This window comes from Malania oleifera, chromosome 3 (genome assembly GCF_029873635.1).
Source record: "Malania oleifera isolate guangnan ecotype guangnan chromosome 3, ASM2987363v1, whole genome shotgun sequence".
Lineage (NCBI taxonomy): Eukaryota > Viridiplantae > Streptophyta > Magnoliopsida > Santalales > Ximeniaceae > Malania > Malania oleifera.
Window position 1 is genome coordinate 116,882,001 of NC_080419.1, and position 18,808 is coordinate 116,900,808.

Below are 18,808 nucleotides of genomic sequence, written 5' to 3' on the forward strand. Positions count from 1 at the left end.
AAAAGAGAAAAATATTAAAATAAAATGTAGAAGGTTGAATGCTTGTAATTTCCAGAAATCTTAATAAAAATAGAGTGCAGCCAAATAGTCATTATCCATATGTTATGGAATGCAAAATAAACTCACGCGAGTGAAATTAGAATTTCAGCTCAACACAAGTCCACAAGCTCCCTCAACAAAATTCATACAACAGGTACTTTGAAGATATCACGAAGCCAAAACACACGACACACACACACAAATGCACAAGCATAAAATCAAAAGGATACGGCCTACTTCTCTTCTGGTGCAGTCATTTGGAAGCCCATCAACAAACAGAATATTTGATTCTCCTGTTGGGATTGGGAGACCATCAACCTTTTTCAGAGAATTGGGCCTTTCGTTTACTGCATCTGCAACACCACGGGTAATGCCTAGTGCAACATCTTGTCTTTGGCTAATTAAATTTGGGTCTTCTAGAGATGGATAGCCCTTAATGCTTGCTCCTGCTGCTAATCCACTGACTCCAGAAACAGAATCACGATGAACTCCAATGCCCGTACCATCATCGAAGCCGTAAGCCCCAGGACGTAATGGTAAGACCTAGAATTAAAAACAATCATGCATTTACCCAATGCATATTTTTCAACAAAATAACACAGAAGCAAGTTTCTGTGAAGCTCTTACATCTTTCTGTAAAAAATCTGAAGAAGAACCCCGCAAATCATTTGAGCTCCACAAATGATGGGATGTCAATGAAGATGCTTCAGCTGGCATGTAACCAGGAAAGCTAGGCATGGGAACAGTGCCTGTTGAAATGAGGCGCAATCAATACATTTGTATTAAGATCACCTAAAATATAAGTAGATAAGGAAGAAAGAGATAGTTAATCAGAAGAACATCTACTGAAAGAATTTTGAATCAGCGAAGTTCACACATATTCGTATGCATCATCAAAACATAACAGTTTTATAAAGCTTTATCAATCTTTTATTGGCTATACATCTATACTGCAGCAAGTAGTGAATGCTGAAGTACTTGTATAGATATACTAAGGAGAATATTTGATAGCACTTGTATATTTAAGAACGGCTACTGAGGAGTTTCTAAATTTAGAAGATATTTTCTTCGGGAAAATAGACTAATAATGACCGAGAAAAAAGTTATAATGTGATAATACTATTTTTATGCTAATAAAAATAAGAAAAAAATACGTTGACCTCCCTGAAGTTTGCCAAGAAAACCAAACCTCTCGCACTTCAAAAAATGGCATTAGCCTCTCATGACATTTAAATATAATAATACTTTGTTTTGGATAAGAAAAGACAATTTATTAATATCCAAAAAACAGTGAACAAGGCTCAGAGGACAAGTAGTCCTCTCCAAAGATGTGAAGAACAGAAAATGCAGGTATTTAAATTACAAAAGTGCTGCCTTCTGATCCCTTCTGAGATTGGGAAACGATAAACCCCAAAAGAAGCCAAGAGAATGCACCCAAAAGGAAGTGAGGAAGATCACTCTATACCAAAAAATCTGTGAGCAGGTTGTGCAACCCTTAAAAATTCTAGCAGTCCTCTCAATCCACAAGGTCCAAAGAATGGTGAAAATTGCTGCACTCCATAGAGCTCTACCATTTCTATTTTTGCCAAGCCCCTATATGGCTATATCTAACCAATAAAAGCTCTCCCATATTCCATGGCACAACCCACTCATCATCTACATATGAAAATAGGGCATTCCAAAACCGGGCCACCACCCTGCAATGCACAAAGAGGTGAGCATTTGTTTTGTTGCATTCGCGCACATGATACATATGTCGGGACAAAGAGCCTTGGAGGGCCTTCTTATTTTAAGCAAATCATGCATGTTAATCCTATCCAAGATTGTGGTCCATACAAAGGTCCAAATCTTCCCAGGAACCTTGGCCCTTCAAAGGATGTGGCTCCAAGGGAAAAGGTTAACGTATAGGGTTTCAATGGGTGTGAGAAAAAAGATGTTGAAGTGAACAAACCCGAAGAATCACCCTCTCTCTCTCTCATCCTCCATGAAAGGAATTTAATGGTCCAACAAGTAGGGTAGCGAGCTGATCAACCTCTCATTCTTTAAGATTCCTAAAGAAGCGGAAATCCCATAAAGAACCCCTCAAAAGAAACGAATGAGCAGATGGGTGTGATAAGTAAAGATGAAAGTTTAAATAGTTAAGGCGCCTTCAGCTCCAACGAAATCGCACCCACCTATGCATCCTCGAGATAAACCCTGTTATTACCTACATTGAACTGGATAAGAGGAACAAACTGACTAGCCACCTAGGAGTCTGGGACATGAGTTTCCAAGGACACACATGAGAAATGATACCCCTTCCTCTCGTTTCCCACTTGTTACATTAGGTTTGCTTTTGATCACCTTACGCCATAGGGAATTAACTTCCAAAGGAATCTCCAAAGCCACTTACTAGATCGAGAGATGTTTTTCGATACCACCACATTGGCCTAGGCCACCCTTGAACTAAGGTCTACTAACCAATTTCCAGCTAACTAGATGCTCTCTCCTACCCTCTCCCAAAGTCGACCAAAGGAAATCTCACACCAACCTCTCTATACGTCTAGCTATTTTTCGAGGAACTTTGAACAAGGAAAGATGATATATTGGAATGTTGGAGAAGAGGCACTAATGAGTGTGGGGCAAACCCCAAAGGAAAAGCCCTCTTCCAACTCTTGGTCACTTGTCCACCTTTTCTATCATAGGGTCTCAAAAAGGCTTCAAAATTCAAGTTGTCTCAAAAGAGAGGCTAAGATAGGAGAGGGGCCACTCAAAGGAAATGCAACCCACTAGCGATCTAACACTCTCTAGGGCCCTATCCCCCACACTAATGTCAGCAATCTCACTCTTAGACTAGTTGGCTTTTAAGCTTGAAATTTTCTCCAAAATTTTAAGCAAAATTATGAATTTCTAGAATTTTGCTCTGTTGTCATCAAGGAAAACAATGTCTTCAGCAAACTAGAGATGCGAGATCTACGCTTGCACCCTCCCCACATGGAGACCTCTAACCACCCCCAAACCCTAAGCATGTAGAAGCATCCTACTCCTGGTGTCTACTACAAGAGATGGAAAGGAAAGGAGCCCTAGACCAATCTCCTAGTTGACCATTAATAATGACTGACAAGTGGGTTGAACTTAGGCACCCCTTAATCCACTTACTCCACATGTCCTCTCTATTAGTTGGGACCCCATAAGGCATGATACGTTAGTCTAAAGCCGGGGGGAAAAAAAACTTATTTTGAATTGTTGAAAAGAAGCCCTTAAATGAGTTTGAACAAGAACAATGGTGTCAATCCACGAGAACATGCATCTATAGAAATGAAGATGCATGCATGTTTTACATATATCGAATATTTTCTATGGAGTTCACTTCTCTAATCTTTTCACAACTTAGACCCCAGTTCCAAAGAAGGGCAACATTTAGTTGAGTTCTTTTTTTATAGGAAATGGTGAACAATGGAAGCATAAGTGTCGCCATATGTAAACATCAAGGGAAGTCGTGGTCATTTTTTGAAGGTCAAAGAAGGTTTGAATCTTTTTGGAAAATCTCAAGGTCAGTGTATTTTATCTTAAAAATATATGTTAAAGGGATCCCCCCTAAAATCAAAGCCTTTCTTTGGTTGGTTGTGCTTAATAAAAAAAATACTAATGGCTTGTTGCAGATGAAGAAACCTTTAAAGGCTCTCCTTCCTAATATAGATTTCATCCTTACTAAACTCGAGTTGGAATGAGGGAGGGCATTTGTATTTCTCAGCTAACCAAAAAGAAGTGGTTGGAGGCGGGGGATAACAATACAAAGTTCTTTCATGCATTTGTGAACCAAAAGAGGAAGAAGACTATAATTCATTCATTGAAACTTTCGAATGGAGAAGTGTTGGATTCTATGGAGGCTATTCATAAGGGTGCAGTAAGGTATTTTCGAACTTTCTTAACAGGTGTAGGCCCCAGTCGAACAACTGACCTTGTTGATTTAATATGTCCTATGGTTTCTGAAGAGGAGAATATTGCTCTTTGTCGTGAACCGTCCGAGGTGAAGGTAAGGGATGCTATTCTTTCTATCCCGAGAAATAGTAGCCCAGGTCCGGATGGTTTTGGTTCGGCTTTTTTCCATGATTGTTGGGATATTGTAAAAGAAGACGTGATCGATGCAGCTAGAGACTTTTTTGCTGGGTCTCCTCTTCCTAGATTTTATTCTGCATCTTACACTATTCTAATCCCAAAAGCTCAGAATCCCCAGAGTTTTGACAAGTTTAGGCCTATTAGTCTTTGTAGTGTTATCTACAAATTTTTTTCAAAAATTATTGTTGCAAGGATGATAGGTTTATTGTTTGCATTGATTTCTCCGGAGCAGGGAGCTTTCAATCCTGGTAGAAGTTTATTTGAAAATATTTTATTGGCACAAGAAATGGTTCATTCTCTGCACAAGAAGTCTAATGGTGGAAATGTAATGATTAAAGTGGACATGGCTAAGGCATATGATAGGGTCGATTGGGATTTTTTAAACTTGGTTATGAAAAGCTTTGGATTCTCACGGAGATTCTGTGGTTTAGTAGCGGAATGTGTTTCCTATCCTTGGTTCTCCATTATGATGAATGGCACTTATAAAGGTTTCTTTAAACCTTCTTGAGGGCTTCGCCAAGGAGACCCTCTATCTCCTTATCTATTTATTATTTTACAGGAAGTTCTTTCTCGGCTTCTAAAGAAAAATTTTATAGAGAATAAGATAGGGACTTGCTATCATCCTCGTGGGGTGCCTTTGGTATCTCATCTTCTCTATGCAGATAGCATTCTTATTTTTGCCAATGGTAAGAGAAGTTCCATTCGAATGCTTATTAATACTCTTAATAAATATAAGGATTGGTCTGGTCAAATGATAAATAAAGACAAGTCAAGTATTTTTTTGTCAAAGAGAATTGCTTATGCTCGGAAGAGATCCTTGTTAAGGACGACTGGCTTTACGAAAGGAGGTTTCCCTGCTACATACTTGGATGTTCCTTTGGTATCGGGTCATCCTACGGCCCGTATTTTAGAGCCCCTAGTTGCTAAATTGAGGAAAAAGATAGCGCATTGGAAATTTAAACTTTTATCTCAAGGGGGCCGCTTAATTTTAATTAAGCATGTATTATCATCAATCATCAATTGGCGGTAATGGACATTCCTAATATTGTCTTCACAAAGATAAATTCTATGTTATCGAATTTCTTTTGGAGTGGAGTAAATGATAAAAGGAAAAGGAAATGGTATTCGTGGTCTAATATATGAACGCTTGTTTGTGAGGGTGGTTTGGGTATTAGGGATTTTGAGGAAGTAAAAAAATCATTACATATGAAGTTTGTGTGGAGATTGCTAACTATGGATAATCTGTGGACTCAATTCTTTAAAGCCAAGTATTTGTATAATAGACATCACTTGAGAGAAATGAAACCAGATAAAGGAACTAGATTTTGGAGATCGATTGTTCGTGTGATACCTGAAGTATTAGAGCATGTTCGTGTTCAAATTAAAGAAGGGTCGGCCTCTTTCTGGTTTGATCGATGGTTAGCCTCCGGTCCCCTTTGTGCTAAGGTTTAGAAAATCAGAAACCATAAGCTACGAACACAAGATTGTTGGGATAAAGATGGGTGGAATGTTGATTTATTAGTGGATCTGTTGGGTGAAGATCGGGCTGAGGAAGTAATGAACTCTGCTATTTCTTGCAAGGAGGGTCCAGATCTAGTAATTTGGGAACCTTCAACAGATGGGAAATTTGCAAGTGCTTGGGAAATTATAAGGGAGCATAAAGAGGAATTCTTAGTTGCAAAATGGATCTTGCATCCTATGTTGCCAAAAAGGGTGTCAATTTGTATGTGGAAGTCTTGAATCGCTTGTCTTCCGGTTGATACTTGTATTAAAGAAGTAGGTGTTCAGATAGCCTCTCGGTGTGATTGTTATTTAAATGCCAAGATTGAATCTCTAGACCATGTGTTTTGCACGAGATCTTTTGCTCAGGAGGTATGGAAACAAGCAGCAGTAGCGTTGGGTGTTAGTTGTATGACAACGAATACATGGAAAGTCAGAGTTAATGTCTGGTTTAGTTGTGCAAGACGGGCCTCACAGTTAGGCATTTTGGTAGGTCTCATACCTAGTCTCATTATTTGGAGACTTTGGACTCGTCGATGTAGAGCCAAGATGGAATCAATTCATGATTCGGTGAGAACTATGTGGCTTGATATTAAATATTGGCTGAGATCCATTTTGGACAAGTTAACTAAATGTGCACCTGCTTCTTGTACGAATATTGTAGTCCTTCGTGTTTTGGATATTCAAGTAAAAATGTGAGGGTTCATCTTCCTCGTGCAGTCAGATGGTGTAAACCTGGGCTAGGTTGGGTTAAGTTGAATTTGGATGGAAGCTGTAGAGGTAACCCAGGTATTTGCGGTGGTGGAGGCCTGATAAGAGATGAAAGAGGTTTATTTAAAGCAGTTTTTTCCTCATTACTGGGTTATGGAACCAATAATATGGCTGATTTGAAGGTGATTATTATAGGGATTAATCTGTGCAAAGATCTCGGATTTGATCAAGTGGAGATTGCATGTGACTCTACTTTGTTGGTTCAGTGGATAAATTCTGGGAAGTGTTCGGCTTGGAACTTATGGGAATTGTGGGAAGAGCTTGTGCTAGCATTGAAAGGCATACAGTATAAAGTGGAGCATGTTTACAGGGAGGCGAATAAAAGTGCAGATTTCTTTGCCAAGCAGGGTGAATTTGGTATATCTCGATCATATAGTTGTCAGAATGATCTTCCACAACAAGTCAGGGGAATGATTCGATTGGATTTGTTGGGATTTTCTTCCTTGCGCTCGTGATGCTTTGTGCTATCTTCCAGAGTTTTGTTTTTTCCACTTATAGTTGTTTAGTTCTTATTTATTTGTTTGGTTGCTAGTCATTGGTTATTGGTTTTGAATAAGTTGGTTAAGTTAGTTTTAGAGTCTTGGAGTTTGATTTTGTTGTCCCCAAGTCTCAAGATTGGAACCACGGTATTCCTCCGCCATAAGTGAGGGGTTTTCTAATAAAGATAGGAGGTGCCGCCCTCTTTTTCCCAAAAAAAAATGCATGCTTTGTTTTGACTGTTCAGGGTTTATCCCACATCTTTTCTTGCACTGCAATTTTGCATGGAAGGTTTGGAACAAGTTGTTCAATTACTTTGACGAAAGCTGGGTTTGTCCTAGAACAGTGGAGTTCTTGACAATTTCTTTTGTGGGTGTTAGTGATCATTTAGCATTATTATTATGTGTTAGAGTTATGTTAATAAGTGAGAGTTAGTAAGGGTATTATGGCTGGTATTGTACTTGACATATATTATAAATAGAGGAAGAAACCTATCATTGAGGTTAGGTCTTCCATTTTACCCAATTATTCAACACAAAGCAAGATCTGGCCTAAACCCTAATTGCATAACTGCTGTTAAATCAAACCTTAAATATAAATAATACCACGCAACCTGCTGTAGTAGAAGGGTCATCAGCATCACCAAAGTCCAGGAGCAGCTTCAGCAGTTGCTGGAAAATACTGCAGTCACTGGAAAAATCCTGGATGCTGTTGTCCTCTTCAACACCTCAAGAAATCCCTCATATTTTGCAAAACTAACCACATACCAAGCCACAGAGCCTGCTGATCTTCCAGCCCTCAAAATTTCATAGCTAGAGCATCCTCCACATGCCCCCACGCACTGGCAGAAGGCCGGAAGTGCCGACCCCATACACTAGCACGTGAGACATTTTTTAGCAGCCCTTTTGCTCCGATTTCCTCTCCAATGTCTTGGATCCTTCCTCACACCGTGATACCAAGTTGTTTGTCATCTTTTTTGTCCAAATGTATCACCTTTTTTAGTTGTTCTTGTGCGGCATTCCGGGAATGTTTGATTGCTAATGCCTGAAACTGCTAGTCAATAAGTATAGAGTTCATTGAGGCCTGAAACAGTGATATTGCTGTGTTCTTGATTTGTTTTTTTCTCTTTCTTGTTCATTGTGTGCTTGTGGTTTGCTCCAGTTGTCGAACGTTGTGCATTGGCCTGTTGGGATGGTGTCCATTAATTCCAAGAGGATGTTGTTCACTGCGTACTTCAGATGTTCTACTGTATAAAGGCTGTTTGGTACTGTTACAGCTGCATGTTGGTTTCTTCAGGACGTGTTTAAGTCTCTTGGAGCAGGGGCAGCATTTATACATTAATTTTGTAGGGTTGTGGCGGTGCTATGTCCAGTTGTTTAAGTCTCTTGGACCAGTGGCAGCATTTATACATTGATTTTGTAGGGTTGTGGCAGTACTATGTCCAGTTGAATCAACGGTTGACTCGTTCGTGTGCAGTCTGTTGGTCTCAAAATTCACTTGTGGTTGTTTTGGCTGGTCCAAGAGTTCACTTTTGGAATTCCAAGAGCATTTTGTTGGCTGTGTATTTCTGAGTTGCTGCTGTATTGAGGTGTGTGTGTGTGTGTGTTGGGATGGCCTCCTCAATTCCCAAAAGTTTGTTTCCATCATCAGGCATTTGTTCAAGTGAACAACATACTATAACTATCTCGGGGAAAGAGTATTCAAGGTTCCCACAGTATCAAACAAACAAGCATCTCCTCACATTGCATCTTTTGCTTAGAAGATCCTACAGTTTGTATGTCATTTGGTATCTCTCCCACTAGTCCTTGGATTAATGACTCTGCTGCTACTGACCATGTGACAGGTGTAACCAACTTCTTTTCTGCCCTCTACTATTCTAAAAATCCACCTCAAGTTATCTTAGCTGATGGCTCCACAACTACAGTTAAAGGGATAGGAACAGTAAATGCTACTCCCTCCATCTCTCTTTCTTCTGTTTTATACATTACTAAGTCCCCATTCAATCTTATGTCAGTTAGTAAGCTTACAAAGGCACTAAATTGCTTTGTAACCTTCTTTCTTGATTCTGTGATTATTCAAGATCTGAAGACAAGGAAGACAATTGGTGCAGGAGGTGAGGCTCGTGGACTCTACTACTTTGAGTCGCTCTCTTCTCCCATTGCCTACACAGCCACTGCTACACCGCTTCAAATCCATTGTCGCCTTGGCCATCCATCCTTGGACAAATTAAAACAACTAGTTTCTACCTTGAGTTCTGTGTCTAGTCTTGAGTGCGACTCTTGTTAGTTGGAAAAACATCATCTTGTTCCCTTTGCTTCCCGAGTCAACAAACGAGCAAATAGTCCTTTCATGCTCATCCATTCTGATGTTTGGGGTCCAAGTTATGTCACGTCGAATTGGGGTTTCTGTACTTTGTTACATTTGTCAATGACTACTCCAAGATAACTTGGTTGTATTTAATGAAGTTGTTTAATATCTTTTGTGTCTTTTGTTCTCAAATAGAGACTCAATTTGATATGCCAGTCAAAATACTTCGTAGATGATAATGCTAAGGATACTTCAGTACACAATTTAGTACTTATATGACTAATTCTAGTATGATCCATCAGTCTTCTAGTACCCACACTCCACAACAAAATGGAGTTGCAGAACGGAAAAAAAAAACATATTATCGAAGTCACTCAGTACCCTATTGTATCAAAGGAATATCCCCAAAGTTTTTTAGAGTGATGTCAGGCTCACTGCTTGCTCTCTCATTAATTAAATGCCATCCTCCATCCTTGGTGGTAAAATCACATGTTCAGTTATATTCCTTAAGGCTCCTTTATTCTCCCTTCCTCCTCATATATTTGATTGTCTCTTTTGTCCATCAGTTAACTCCAGGAATGGGTAAGTTGGATCCTCGCACTATCAAATGCATTTTTCTAGGGTATTCTTATACTCAAAAGGGATATAGATGTTATAATCCTACTTTACGTTGATTCTTCATCTCTGGTTATGTCACCTTTTTTGGGTCTACACCATACTACTCTAATTCCTTGAGTTACGTTGACCTTAATGAGTCCCTTCCTCTGCCACGTCTTCCAAATCATAACATAATATCTGCGCCCAATCCTCCAACATCTTCATCCAGTTTGAGTCCTTCTTGTAGCTTGGATCATCCCAATTTGTAGGTATACACACAAAGACTCAAGGGAGGAGAGCCCCCTCTAGCTTCCACTTCTACGCCTTTAGTTCCCTCGTTAGATGATCCTATTTACAAAAATGTTGATCAACCCATTGCCATTTGAAAAGGTAAACGTAGTTGTACCTAATATCCAATATCTAATTTTGTTCGTTATGATTTCTTGTCACCCACATATTACTGCATTGTTAGTACTTTGTCTTCTATTGCTCTACCAAAATCTATTTCTAAGGCACTGTACTATTTTGGGTACAGGAATGCAATGATAGAAGAGATGCATGCTCCACAGGATAATGATACTTAGGACTTAGTACGTCTTCCTCCTGACAGGTCTGTGGTTTGTTGTCGTTGGTGAAGGTTAATCTTGATGGTTCCTTGGCTCAATTGAAGGCCCACCTTGTTGCTAAGGGATAAACTCAAGTGTATGGCTTGGACTATTCAAACACGTTCTCTCCTGTAGCCAAACTCGCCTCAGTATATTTGTTCATCTCCTTAGCCACCACCTACCATTTACATCTACACCAGTTAGATATGAAGAATGCTTTCCTACAAGGTAATCTTCAGGAGGACATCTATATGGAGCAATCACCTGGGTTTCTCGCTCAGGGGGGAGTCAGGCTTAGTGTGTCGGCTCAAGAATTCTCTATATAGTTTAAAATAGTCTCCAAGGGCATGGTTTGGTAGCTTCAGTGCTATAGTACTTGAGTTTGGCCCTCAACGGTGTGCAATAGATCATTCAATATTTTATTTCCATACTCCATCTAAAAGGATTCTACTAATAGTGTATGTGGATGATATCATGATTGCTCATGATGATGATCAAGATATTCAAAGCCTAAAGCGTTTCCTGCAGACTAAGTTTCAGACAAAGGATTTGGGACCGTTGAAGTACTTTTTGGGTATAGAAGTATCGAGATCTTGTACAGGAATTGTCTTGTCTTAAAGGAAGTATGCCTTTGATCTCTTAGATGAGACGAAGCCGTTGGATCCAAACCTATTGATACACCCATGGATCCTAATAGTAAATTACTACCAAATTAGGGTGATTTGATGCCTAACCCAGTACAGTACCGAAGACTTGTTGGAAAGTTGAATTATCTTACAATCACTCGACTAGATATATCCTTCGCAACAAGTGTTGTGAGCCAGTTTCTTAATTCCCCAAGAACAAGTCAATGGGATGTAGTAATTCGCATTTTGAGATATCTCAAAGGTGCACCAGGGAGAGGTCTCTTATATCAAGATCAAGCCACATTCATATTCAAAGATATACAGATGCAAGTTGGGCCAAGTCGCCTTCCGACTGAATATCCACAACTGGCTAATGTATCTTTGTCAGTGATTAATTTCGTGTCCTGGAAAATTAAGAAAGAAACTGTGGTGGCCAGGTCAAGTGCTGAGTCAGAGTATAGGACTATGGCCCACACTACATGTGAACTTGTTTGGTTAAAGAACATGTTGAAAGAACTAAATTTTCCACATTCTCAGCCTATAGAGTTAATGTGTGATAATCAAGCTGCTATAATATTGCCTCCGACCCGGTCTTCCATGAGCAGACAAAGCACATTGAAGTTGATTGCTACTTTATTTGGGGGAAACTTGTACAACCACTTATATGAAGTCTGAGTTTCAGCTTGCTGATTTATTCACTAAAGGCAAGGGACGATTTTGTGTAAAATTCATTTGTAACAAGCTAGGAGCATATGATGTATATGCTCCAGCTTGAGGGGGAGTGCTAGTGGTTATTTAGTCATTTATCATTATTATTATGTGTTAGAGTTACGTTAATATGCGTGAGTTAGTAACGGTATTATGGTCATTGGTAGTGTACTTGGCATATATTATAAATAGAGTGAGAGACCCATCATTGAGGTTAAGTCTTCCATTTTACCCAATTATTCAACAATGGGGTTTGGGGGGAAGAAGAAAGGAATTGCATTATGGAATTGTACTTTATTTGCAGTGTTTTGGGGCTTGCGAAAGAAACATAATCTGCATATATTTTCATGCAAGAAGTTACCATTTTGGTTGGTGTGGAAAAAGATTATTTTTATGGGTTCTTTATGGTGTGTGGGCTATGGAAATTTCAAGGGAATGCGTGTTTCAGATGTTCAGTGCGATTGGCAGTCTCTTCTTAGGGTGTGTTGAGTTTCTTTTGTCATTTTTTATTTTTGTCTTTTTTTTCTTTTCTGGTTTTCCTCAGGATTGCCAGATTTTGCTAAGGAGATGTCTTCTCTCCTGATTGTACATTCTTTCTTTATCTAACGAATTTCTTTTTCTATCAAAAAATATATATGTTAAATGGAAAACATAGAACTAACTTTATATCACTAGATTTAGTATTCCAAAGCGAAATTGTGCTAGCCACATTTTTATTGACCTGCAGTTCACTAGGATGTTAGTGTTTTCTGCTAATTATGCTTCTCTAGAAATATGTGGCTGCCATAGATTTATAGCAAACATCGTCCCAATTAAAACCAAGGATGAGTGTCTGTTTGCTACCAAAGGCCGTCATCCATATACAGTGTACATACAATCCCAAATTCCAGCATCTGATCTATAGAACACAACAAGACTAGTTTACAGCTTTTCTACACATTCAAGGGAGCATGAGAGTATCTAAACTTTAGGAAATGAGCCTGGTAGCCATGGCACAAATGGCTTCTCTTTGGTCTATTAGGGAAAAGAAGCAAGATGGATTAATCAGAAGCATTGGAATAGCTTTCGTATGACATAAAGTTTGAAAAAAGTAGAATTCTCCAATCATAAATCATAACACTTTGTCCCTAATAAATTGGTTACAGCTGGCATTCACCACGTTTCACCTAAATTAAAAGGAATCTGAATAAGAACAGGTTGACTGAGATCCATGCATTTGATATAATTAGTTGTGCGCCCGCTACACCTGCCTATGCACAGGGACCTTTTTATGCTTAAGAGATGTATATTCCGTTGACGCTTCAACTTTCATACGGAAAGAAAATAACTACAACAAAAGTCTCCCTACATGAGAGAGAGAGAGAGAGAGAGAGAGAGAGAGATCAAAAAAATTATGAAGAGACATTAGATGTTTATCCAATTTCAAATGAAAAGGTTACTTTCTTCGGGTGTATAGTTACAAGAAATACTATTCATTTTTGAAACATTGTGTAGTTGGTGAAATAATAAAAGAGACACCCACAAAAAAGCAAAAGTAATGAAGTCAAATACAATACATAGCAATGCTTTAAAAGGCTCAATAGAGAATCACCTGAAGGCAAAGCATGCCGGCCAAATCCAGAAAATGCCAATGCATGATACCCAAGGCTTGCGCATTTGTAAAAGAGGCACGCTTTTGCAGCTCTTAGTTGAGGCTTATACATTTGGGCGTGTGAATCTCAAATTAGATTTGGCTAGAAATTTTCAACTAAATGTTTATCTAAAAGGAATGTTCTAAAATGAGTTGGTCTCTGAAACTCTACCCTCAACCTGTCCAAAATAATTGAGAGTTGCATTTTTTTTTTCCTTTTGACAACAAAAGAAGAGATTTCATTGATAAGAGAAGAATTTGCAAAACAGAAAAAAAGACTTCTCCCGTCAAAATTCTGGAATAATCCAGAAAAATAAACTAAAAATACAAAAAATGGGAAAAATCAGAGAAAATATTCCTCCATTCTCGCTGAACCTCCGAAAAGCTAACTCCCTTAAAGCAACCGAAGCCAACAAAACATAAAGAGGCCAAGTATTGAATCTTCTCCCAGACCAGCTGCCAATTCAATTTTCTGCCTGAAAATAATCCATGCATTACGTTCCAACCATAATCCCCTCAACACTGCAAAAAATGCCACATTTCCAAAGTGCAGCCATCTCCTTCCTTCTTTCAAACCCCCCAAAGAAATAGAAAACATTCCCTCTACCAACACCAGGCAAACCCAAGTTTCTCCCATCACACCAAATAATTTGTTCTAGATTCTCAAAGCATAATCACAGTGTAGAAATAGATGAGGTGTCGTATCAGAATTCAAATAACAGAGCGCCAAACATCTAGAGATAACGCCTCCAAAGAAGTTGGCCCCAAGTTGGTTCCCCCTTTAGTCATGGGCACTGCAGCTTGTCTCAAGGGGCTGAGATTCGTGGATCCTCGGTATGCTTGGTTGGTGTGTTATATGGATTGTTGCCTTTCATGATATAGTTTTTCAAGTTTACTAAATAGGATTCTATATTCTCCTTTGTTACATTCTTTCTTCCTTAATAGTATTTCTTCACACCATCTTTGTTATAGTTTAGAGTTGGTTTTCTAGCTTTCTTTTAGGCTTTTCCTACTCCATTTTTTTGGGTTTCTCTTGAATGATTTGAAAAGAGATAGGGGCGGCACTTTTGTACTTGTTTTTAGGAGGAAATCTTGTACAAACCAGTTGACATAAAGAATTTAGTGAAGTTAAAAATATTTTATGGCGTGATAATATGTACATCGTCGACCATCAGTAACTAGTGTATTAGATTAATATTTTGAAAGACATGTGCAGATAATACACAGTTATACAATAAGCATGTGAAAGGTATTTGAAAAAGTCAAGGCATGGTTATTTAAGATAATATTTTAAAATTTAAAATGATGAAACATTTAATGCATCTAAACTCTTTATCGATACTTTTATAATTATTTAATACTATTTTTATATAAAAGAAGTATTATTAAGAAATAAGGAGTACAATCAGTGGAGAACAAGAAATCCTCCTAAAGATACAACAGCAACTATAAGAAGAAACTAACAACTCATAAAATTTAAAATAAAGAATAAAAATAAAATCAAAAAACCTACAATCCTATAAACAGACCAAAAGCACTATTCCAAAAAGAAGCCAAAAACAGAACCCTACTCCATACCAAAGCAAACGTCGCTCTTCATTAAATATTCTAGAACTGCATTCCAACCAAATATACTGCATCACAGAAAAAAGTACCACAATCATGCATTATTTTCTTCTCTTTGCATCTCCCAATGGTCCCAAAAAATACCAAAAAAGCGTACTCTAAATGTGCCAAGAGAAAGAACATTGCAATAATAAATTTACATTTGTTTCACTACTCTAGAAACACATAAACCAAACATCCATTAAAAAAGTTGTAAAGGGTCTTGCATCCTAAAGCAAATAATTTGTACTGATCCAATTAAGCATAGTAGACCGAATAAAAGCCTTAAATTTGTAAGGAGTATTGACTTTCTAGATCGACAAATGCAAAGGAAACTAGTATCCTTACAAGTCATCAAAAAAACAATTTACAAGAAATTCCCCTAAGCTATTCAAAAGTCAGAATGTCCAAGCAGATCTCATAAATGGTGAACAAAAGAAGCAAAAGCTCCAAAAAGAACAATATAAATTGTTTCTACAAAAATTAAATTTCAAGACACACAATCCCTCTCAAAATCTAGGGAAGAAGTCATAGGGGTGTCATGATAAATTGCAAGACAAAAAATAACAAGGGAAATAGCCCAAAAAAAAAAAGGAGCATATCAAATCCAAAGTTCCTCTCGTGCTTGAAGCATCTCCTCATCACCAACGCAAAACCTCAATGATTGAAGGAAAATATGAAAATTTTGGCATGAAAACTTCCAATAGCTCGCATTAGTATTAACACTAGCTTTAAAACCCTTGTTGGATCCCATACTTGTTTCAGATGACCTTATACCATAGGGATACACATAACAACTTCCATGGGAAACTACAAGACACAAAGCAATGAGAAGACCCTCGAACCTTAGCATAAGAACCCTATCCCAATCTACTAACTAGGTGATCCCTCTTAGTCTCACCCACCTTATTCTATGTATAAGCCACTCCTCTTCCACTTACTTTTCCAACATGGAACAGATAACGAATGAAAATTTCCAACACTCTCCCTCCCTTGCTATTATGTGGCACTTCCCCTTCAACAAAAGCCATTTCTCTTATTAGCAAGCCTAATTATCCGATAATTGCTGAAAGTGAGACTTGTCCAAATGCCTTCCATGCCTCAGATTATATTTCACATTCCCTTCAAATCAAATCCTACAAACCTACCTTCCAAATTCTTGACCCAATTTGGGTCCATCTACTTGATGATACTTACTAGCAGCAATCACACACTTGATCCTCTTAACAAGTGAGAACAATTAATTTTTGTTATCACTTGTCCAAAGTTACGAATGATCAGCTCTAATACCATCTCTAACGATTTTCGACTTTCAAAGGAATTGGAGGACAGCTCTATTGTAATCTATTTTAGCTGTTGATCACATCTCTTTGAGGGCACATTGTCCTCATCCTATTCTATACAGTTCCAATTCTCAATAAAATGTTCTAGTCCCAAAAAAATAAAAAATAAAATAATAATAATAAAAAAAAAAATTTAAAAATCACTTTTCTAACATCGGGAGAGTCTTTGTGAGAGCTTGATATACATAAATGAGTACCAACTTGACCCCAAACACTTAGCCATTAGGTCTTTGGCTTATCCATATATAGAACTCACTCCTTCACCACTCTCTTTTCCAATGTAGAACAACTACAAGTGGATATTTCCAACAAAAATGGGTACACAGTAGAACTTAATTTTGACATTTCTTGCCTAATTATTGCCTTGATTCTTAAAAGCCTATAATGCTGAACAAGGAATCTGTATCCCCATCCATGTTCATACAACACCACCATCCTGCATGGATATCTGATCTTTCTTCATATTCTTTGGTTGGTTTAGAAATCCAAAAATTAACTTATCATTGATGAGGTAGAACTAATTTTGCCCCGACTCATATAGTTTCCCATAAGCATTGGCATTCCAAATACTTCTAAGACTTCTGACTTCAATTTCATAGAACCTGAGATTAAAGTCACATCTTCTGCATCATTTTTCTCACATTCTTTACTGTACACGTACGCATGCACCCTTTTGGAAATCTAATAATAAGTTCGTTCAACAGTCGGAAAAATCCAATCCCTTGTGGTGGATGATGAAGGAAGTAACAATAATAGTAATAGGACAACAATTATACGCAGGAGATGACATAGAAGCAATGAAGATTTGAAAGTGTTCGACAACTACTGTTGGAATTCAGGATCATGTACCTCTATCTGCGGAAGCAGCGTATCTCCAGTAGGGATCCGCCATGACTCTTCGAGTGAACAGCTAGCTCGCTCTCTCCCCGAGTGAACTAAGAATCTTCAAACCCTCTCACGCTCTTCCTGGGTTAAACCCGCTTTCCCCTCCGCGGGCACTGGGTCACGACGGTCGAGGGATGTAACGCCGTAATGGATCGGATCGATTGGGTCAATTCAAGTAGGGGACCCGACCATTCTGATCAATTTCAACCCAATCAATCCAAAAAAAAAACCAATTTTTTGAAAACACGACTAGCTTTTAATACATATATGTATATAAATATAAATATATATATATATATATATAATAAAATTAATAAGAGTTTATGATTATTTGGGAATTATGAAAAAATACATATAATGGATCATAGAATTGACATGTTTTAGAATATTTTAATTTTTATATTTTCTACTTTATTGTAGTGATGTTGACAGATGATGTTTTTATCTTTTTAGAAGACAGCTGACACATTTTATAATTTGTGGTTTGATGTGAGTTGAAATATATATATATATATATATAAATTTTTTTAAGTATCTTCAAACTCTTATTTAAATTTTGTTATAATTGAACAAATATAAAATATAAAATATATATTATGTTACATCATAATGTCACATTGATACAATTTTTTAATAAAAAACCTTGATAAGGGTAAAAAATACTCACCTCCTTTGAAATTAGGCAAAAAGATAAAGACATCGTTTGAGGTTTTAAAAATAACATAAACCTTTTATTATGTTTCAAAAATGTTACAACTTACCCTAAAATTTCCAAAAAAAATAAAAATACAGACTTCCCCTAAGAAAACTTATCTTTTTGTAAAATATAAATAGAGGTTAGGCATATGGGATTTTTAAAATCATAGATGAGGTCTCCAAAATTTTTGAAACTTCAAATGAAGTAATTGGTTTTTTGGCAAATACGAGGGAAGGTTAGTTTCTTTTGTCATATTTGAATAATACTAGTATAAGTTGTATTTTCAATGTAACGTATATTATTATGTTTTCCATAACCCTTTTACATATATTGATGTGTGTGTGTCTTTTCTTTTTTAACTTGACTTTTGAACAAGTTAAACCCTCAACCTAACCCAACCCACTGAAAATCTAACTAACCCAAATTAATTCAAATCACACGCTCAACTATTCGAATTAAGATTGGCTTTTTTGTCAAACTGACAAAATCATAACAATTGGAATTTTAGGCATAAACTAACCCAACTCGACCCATGAACCCTCCTACCCACATTAATCAATTGATGATACTTACAAATGGAGAAATTTTTAGATTTATTACTTGATTTCGTCATGTGTGTGTATTAACTAAGTTAGTGGTATGTATTTAATTAAATTAGGTAATTTTTTATACGCATGACAAAATTATGTTTGTTGCTGCCAAAAATCGAATGGTTTTTGTGAATCATACTTCGACCATGACCACCTGAAAAGAACCAAACGTAAATGGCTTGGAGGACCCGCAGTGTACTCCGAGTGATCACTCCAATGCTTAAGTTAGGGACTGTGGGAGGCTTCAAATTGTACTGGTAATAGAAAAGAGAGTAAGAATTAGATGCTTACCTCCTCTCAAAGTACTATTTTATAGCGGCGGAGGTTGAC

At 37.5% G+C, this 18,808-nt stretch overlaps 1 protein-coding gene across 5 annotated transcripts in view; it reads right to left on the reverse strand.

The window, feature by feature from the left end:
- The window catches only part of LOC131150909 (RNA-binding protein 2-like), a 32,638-nt gene extending 15,142 nt beyond the window's left edge, over nucleotides 1-17,496 (reverse strand). The window contains exons 1-4 of one of the 5 annotated variants that reach the window (XM_058101983.1): nucleotides 17,156-17,398; nucleotides 14,937-14,992; nucleotides 667-788; nucleotides 270-582 (exon numbers count right to left, since the gene is read on the reverse strand). In XM_058101983.1, coding sequence (XP_057957966.1) covers nucleotides 270-582; nucleotides 667-788; nucleotides 14,937-14,958 — 457 coding nt within the window. In that variant the 5' untranslated portion in view covers nucleotides 14,959-14,992; nucleotides 17,156-17,398. Of the gene's footprint in view, nucleotides 1-269; nucleotides 583-666; nucleotides 832-14,936; nucleotides 14,993-17,155 lie in introns of all 5 variants that reach the window. The other 4 variants (XM_058101981.1, XM_058101985.1, XM_058101986.1 and 1 more) reach the window with 4 other exon arrangements.
- Between the last annotated feature and the right edge of the window lie 1,312 nt (nucleotides 17,497-18,808).